General features: G+C 58.1%; 1 protein-coding gene across 1 annotated transcript; it reads left to right on the plus strand.

Moving 5' to 3' along the window:
- Positions 1 to 3: 3 nt before the first annotated feature.
- On the plus strand, positions 4 to 2,507 carry CCDC183 (coiled-coil domain containing 183; the record flags this gene model as incomplete). Its single annotated transcript, XM_010290992.1, has 6 exons — positions 4 to 105; positions 396 to 559; positions 936 to 1,098; positions 1,242 to 1,367; positions 1,619 to 1,715; positions 2,395 to 2,507. Coding segments are annotated over 6 exons (765 nt in total), but the record flags the coding sequence as incomplete, so codon positions are not given.
- Between the last annotated feature and the right edge of the window lie 2,908 nt (positions 2,508 to 5,415).

Genomic DNA, 5,415 nt, shown 5'->3' on the forward strand with positions numbered 1-5,415 from the left:
CCAGGTGCCAAACTGGAGGCCACCAAGTCCCAGATGGAGTATGAGGCGCAGGTGACTGAGAAGATGGAGAAGGCCAAGGCTGCGGTGCAGTGCTCCCGCATCTGGGTAACATGAAAGCCCATCTCCGGTGAAACCTGGGGCTGCTTGAGCCCTGGGGAGCTGAGACATCTCTGCTCGGCTTGCTTCAGGAAGAAATGGAGCCCATGGTGGGGTGGGGTTGTCTGCGCTCTGGAACCCCCCAAAGCCCCTCTTGCACAGGCAGGGGGGGGGCTGCTTTTCTCCATGACATGAGCTTGCAGCCGTCCACAGTGCAGAAACCTCCCCCAGGCCATGGCCCCAGTCCTGTGCCCTGCAGGAGCGCCATGGGCTGAGCCCTCGTGCTCTTCCCTGGCCAGGACATCCCCAGCAGGCTCCTGGCACAGCAGAAGTCCTCAATGGACCTGGAGCAGTACGTCAAGGAGTGCAAGGAGAAGAAGCAGGCGCTGAAGGACATGCTGCAGGAGCTGGAGCTGAAGAAGGCTAAGCTGAAGTTTCACCAGCCCCCCAACACAACCAGGTGCTGCTGGCCTCGGGATAGTCATGCCACCGGGCCACCACCCTTGGGGGGGGGGACATGTGCATCATGTGTGTTCCAACAGGGCACCCCTTCCTCTGTCCCCCTGCAGCTGCCCACCGCTCCTGCACCAGGAGGTTTTTTGAGCAGGGTGCTTCCCCAGCTCTGGTCCTGGCAGAGCACCCAAAGCTCCTGCTGTGGCAGCAGGAGGACCCTTGCTCCTTGCCTGGCGTGGGAAGTGGTACCAGCAGCATGGAGCTGGGTTGCAGGCAGCACCTCTGCTCTGCAGCTGGGGGGGTGGCAACCTGAGCAGCTTTTGCAACAGGTTTGGGGTGTCTCTGCACCCCTGTGCAGTTGCATTGGATGTGAATGTTGTTGGCTCCAGGATGCTGGAGGAGGAGCTGAGGATGAAGCTGCAGTGGGAAGAGGCTCGGCTGGAGCAGATGCGCGCCCAGATGCTGAAGAACCAGGAGCTCCTGCTGGAGTTTGAAAACGGCATCGACAACCTCTTTGTCCGTCTGTATGGCATCACTGTGCCCGGCCAGGTACCCCTGTGGTGCTGGGGTGAGCACGGCCCCGGCCGGCGCTTGGTGGTGCAACAGCACAGCACGGTGACACAAGTGCAGCCACCATCACCCCAAGGGGCTCATGTTCTCCACCAAGGTCATTCTTCTCTTTCTGACTCCAGGACGATTCTGTCAAGGGCGGAGGGGTGGAGGAGAAGCTCCAGTACTGTAAGCAGAAGCTGCAGTACCTGGTGCAGCGGGTGGCCGACCTGCCCCCCGACAGGCACAGCCCCGATGAGGATAATGAGGTGCGCGGGGGCTCCACCCCTGCTGTGGTCTTTGGGGACCCACACGGGGCTCCCCTGAATCGCCCATCCCAAGCCATCCTCACAGCTGGGAGGATGGAATTGGCCCCAGGGAAAAGCCATAGAGCAGCTCAGCCCCAGCTGGCACTGGGCACTACGGGATGTCACCCCCCAGGGGGACATTGAGTTGGGTCACCCCTTGGGTTGTAACACCCGCCTCCCCTTCAACTATTAACCCAGAGCATCTTTCACAGACTTTTGTGAAGGTGAGAAACTTTCTGGAGAAAACAACTGCGAACGATCCACAGAACCTGAAGATTTCCTTGGAGGACATAGACAGTAGGGTCCAAGGTAGGAGAGCACAGCGGGGACACATCCCACAGTGACGGTACCAGCCCCTGCCCACTGGAATTGCTGGGTGTCCTTGCCTGTCTCCCACTGTCCCAGCAGACCCCAACCCATGAGTCGCCTCCAGGCCTTGGGGCTGACCTTGGTGGTCTCCAAGGCTTTGAGCATGGGTGGCGGTTTTAAGTGGGGATGTGGGAGAACGAAGGCAGCCAGTGGGGTGGTGAGCACTGAACCACAGCAGGAACAAGGAGAGGTGCTGTGGGGCAAGGAGAGAGATCCTCATCTTCAAAAACACCTGGTTGTGAAGATTAACCAGTGCTTGGCTCTGCCTGTAGCCTCTTCCTATTGGATGCTCTCGGAGGATACAATGAGCTTTTGGCAGCTTACCACCTTTTTTAGCAAAGTGAGAGCTGTACCCACCACCCTGTAGCTCCAGACCTTTATGGGAAGCCCCAGCAGTGTTAGAGATGGGCCACAGTGGTGGCATCACCAGATCCTGCAGGTCCCCCTGGGATGCTGGAGTGGAAGAGCCAGTCGGCAGTGCCTGTACCCAAGGGCTCGGCACGAGGGCTCTCCAGGGTGCCACCAGCCCTCCAAAATGTGCCAGCTCTCCCCAGGGACACGGGCACAGTGGAGGTGGCCCCGCAGACCCTCCCCAAGCCCCCTCCACTCTCTCCTCCAGACCCCTTTGATTTTGCTGACAAAGACCGTGGCCTTGTCCCCACCCGGGAAGACATCAAGAAGCAAGGGCTGCACCTGATTGAAAGCAAGAAGAAAAGCAGCAAGAAGAAGTAGCCTTTGCTCCACGAGAGCTTTGGATGCCCCCGACCACCCCTTGCGCTCTGCGTGCCCCAGACCACCCATTGTACCCTTCTTCCGGCAGGTTTAATAGAGCGGATTTTTTCATTCCTCCCAAGCCTGTGGTGAAGTTGGAACGGGGTGTCCTGGGTCACTTCTGTCACCCGGAACTCAGCGGGTCAAGCCCGGCAGGGTGCTGAGCTGGCTTTGGAGACAGCCCCATCCCCCTGCCCCTTGCCCAGCTGCTCTCCCGGCAGAGGCGGGGAGGGGCTGGGGGCGAGGACAGCTTTCCCAGACAGAGCAAAGCTGGGGGCAGGCTGCCCTTTTCCCCCTTGGTCCTGTGGGGCCAACACCTTCCTGGGACCTCTCCCCGCCCCGCCCCGAGAGCTCTGGGGCCTCACTGGGCTGGAGTCTGTCTGAGGCAGCTATGGGGAGGGGTGGGGCAGGGGCTGAGACCTGTCCGGTGGTGAGCGTCTTCGTGTCCGTGCGTGGGAGCGGAAGGGCAGACCCTGCCTTGGGAAGGGAGAGCCGAGCCCGAGATGAAGCCCCTAGCCTGGGGCTGTCTGGCCTGTCTGCGGACCCTTCGTGCCTCTTCCCTCCCCTGGTCCCCGCACGCACGTTGTGCAACGCGTACCCATGACCCGAAACTCGGCGCAAACGTCAGGCATTACCCGTGGGCTGCAGGGAGGTGCCTGGAGGGAAGGTGTAACCCAACGTCACCAAGCCTTGGGCTCCAGGGTGGGATCCCCAGCCCTGCTGATGGGTCACAGACACCCAACCATGGAGGCCACGTTGTCTTCTCTACAAAGGCACGCGTAAAGCGGGGCCGCAAGCAGCGAGTGCGGTTTCCCCAAGTACAGCCGCCACTGAGGGCTCCTGCCAGGGACCTGTAGTCCTAGCTGGAGCCCCAGGAGCGTGGCACCTCCTCCACTTCCACAGGGACCAAGATTTCACGATCATTTCCACTTGGTCCCTGTACTTCATGCTGACATCACTTGTGACATCATCACTGGGGGGAAGGAAGGGCTGTTTCTGCCACGCCTCTCAGCAGCCTGGCAGGTGACACCAAATTTTGTTGGTGGGTTTTGTGTGACTCCAGGCACAGGGATTATATGGCCAAAATGCAGCACAACTCGTGTTTTTTAAAAGAAGCTCCAGAAATAGTGTGATGTGCCAGTGAACACCTCTAAAGAGCTTCCCAGAATCGATAGCTGCATAGGCGGGCTCTTCCGCAATTAAAGACCACGCTACGGCCGCAGCCATCCATCTCCCGTCCCCTTCCCACGCGTCCACCACAGTGGGGGGGGTGTGCTGGGGTCTGGGTCAGGGCATCCTCTGCTGCGAGGAGCTGCGCGGCCATGGCAGCCGAATTCTGAAAATACTCTGCAAGCCAGGAGCCAAGCAGACACCCATGGGTGGACGGTGCTGGGCCACTCTGAAACCGTCCGTGCTCAACGCACCCAGGGTTCGAAGAAGCTTAGCCAGGCCACGCTGGGTAGGCTGTGCTCAAACAGGCGCCGTCAAGAAGCAAACTACCTGCACGCCTCCACCCTTCCCGCTGGCTCAACACCTCTGCAGGGGACCACCGGGCCGATGCTGAGATCAGCTCACCCCACAACACAGCTTGTTGTTGGCAACACAGCTGGAGGGATGGCAGCGTTGACCAGAAATCATGGAAAATCTGCACGTCCGCGGGTTTTTGTACAAACGGTCCATCCCTTCTCTCTTTCAAGGCTGGCTGGCTGCTGCCAAAACAGTTCTCACCACAACGCGGCTGTAGGAGCCAGCGTGAGCTCCGGTGTTTGCCTTTGCGGGGTCTAGTGCAGCAGAACTATGGAGCATCAATTTCTGTCTCAATTGGCTCAGCAGCAGCAGCTCCAGGACATGTCTATTAGACAACAGTCACCACATCACTGAACAAATATGAATGGTTTGAATCCAGTTGACAAAATGAAGAGAGACTGTAGCTTTATACACCCAGCTACGTGGGGGGTGGTTTCCTCTTGTGATGCCCTCCGGACCTTCTGAAGGACTTCTCTTCCTCTCTTGGTGATGCAAAAATGAGCGTACACCCCAAAGGTGCCTCAAGGGGAAGCAAAGGTTTTCATCTCTCCTCTTACCAAGAATGGCTTGAGCAGAGATGAGCCCACAAGCATCTGCCAAAGTCTCAGGCAACCGAGAAACCCATCCCTCAGCAGTGACATCGCTGAATCCAAGATCCAACATCTGTTGGTCAGTGATGGAGAATGTCCCAGTTCCAGGCATTCTGGTAGCCTGAAGGCCAAGCAGAAGAGAAGGAGCAAATAGTAAGTGTTTGGTGGCTGGTAGAAATGGAGGGTGACTTTTTGGAGCACGATAGTGGTGCTTTGTCCCTTCTGCCCTGCCGTGATGTACAGAGGAGCGAGAAGTGACACTGGAAAGCTTTGGGGAAGGCCTTCACATGCTGAGGTGTTTCCTTCCTCTTCTGCCTCTGAAAGGTGTTTGGTGAAGAGCAGACTCAACATCCCTCAGATGGACCAGGGGTCCTCATCGTTTGGGATTAACCCTAAAAAACGCTTCCAGCTCTTGGTCGGGTCTTTCCACTCTGGCTGTGGGGAACAGAGGAGCTACAAAATGCGTTGAAGACTTCTCTCTGCTAGAGCTGGATGGAGAATCTGGTCTGTGGCCCATTTGCCAGCCACAAGGTAATTCTGGGATGTTTTAGCTGCCTTTAAAGGAGGGGAAGAGCAACGGCACGCGATAACATACTGATAGTCTACTGAGATCATCGAGTTGTAGGAAACAAAGGCAACCCGCTTCGTCACGAGCATTCACTGAATGCGTTCAGACACAGCGTCCCAAATCCTCATCCCGTCCGCAAGGCGAGGGACAGGCTGTCATCCCGCCAGCCAGCAGCCCAGAGCCA

Source organism: Phaethon lepturus, unplaced genomic scaffold, assembly GCF_000687285.1.
Source record: "Phaethon lepturus isolate BGI_N335 unplaced genomic scaffold, ASM68728v1 scaffold32757, whole genome shotgun sequence".
Lineage (NCBI taxonomy): Eukaryota > Metazoa > Chordata > Aves > Phaethontiformes > Phaethontidae > Phaethon > Phaethon lepturus.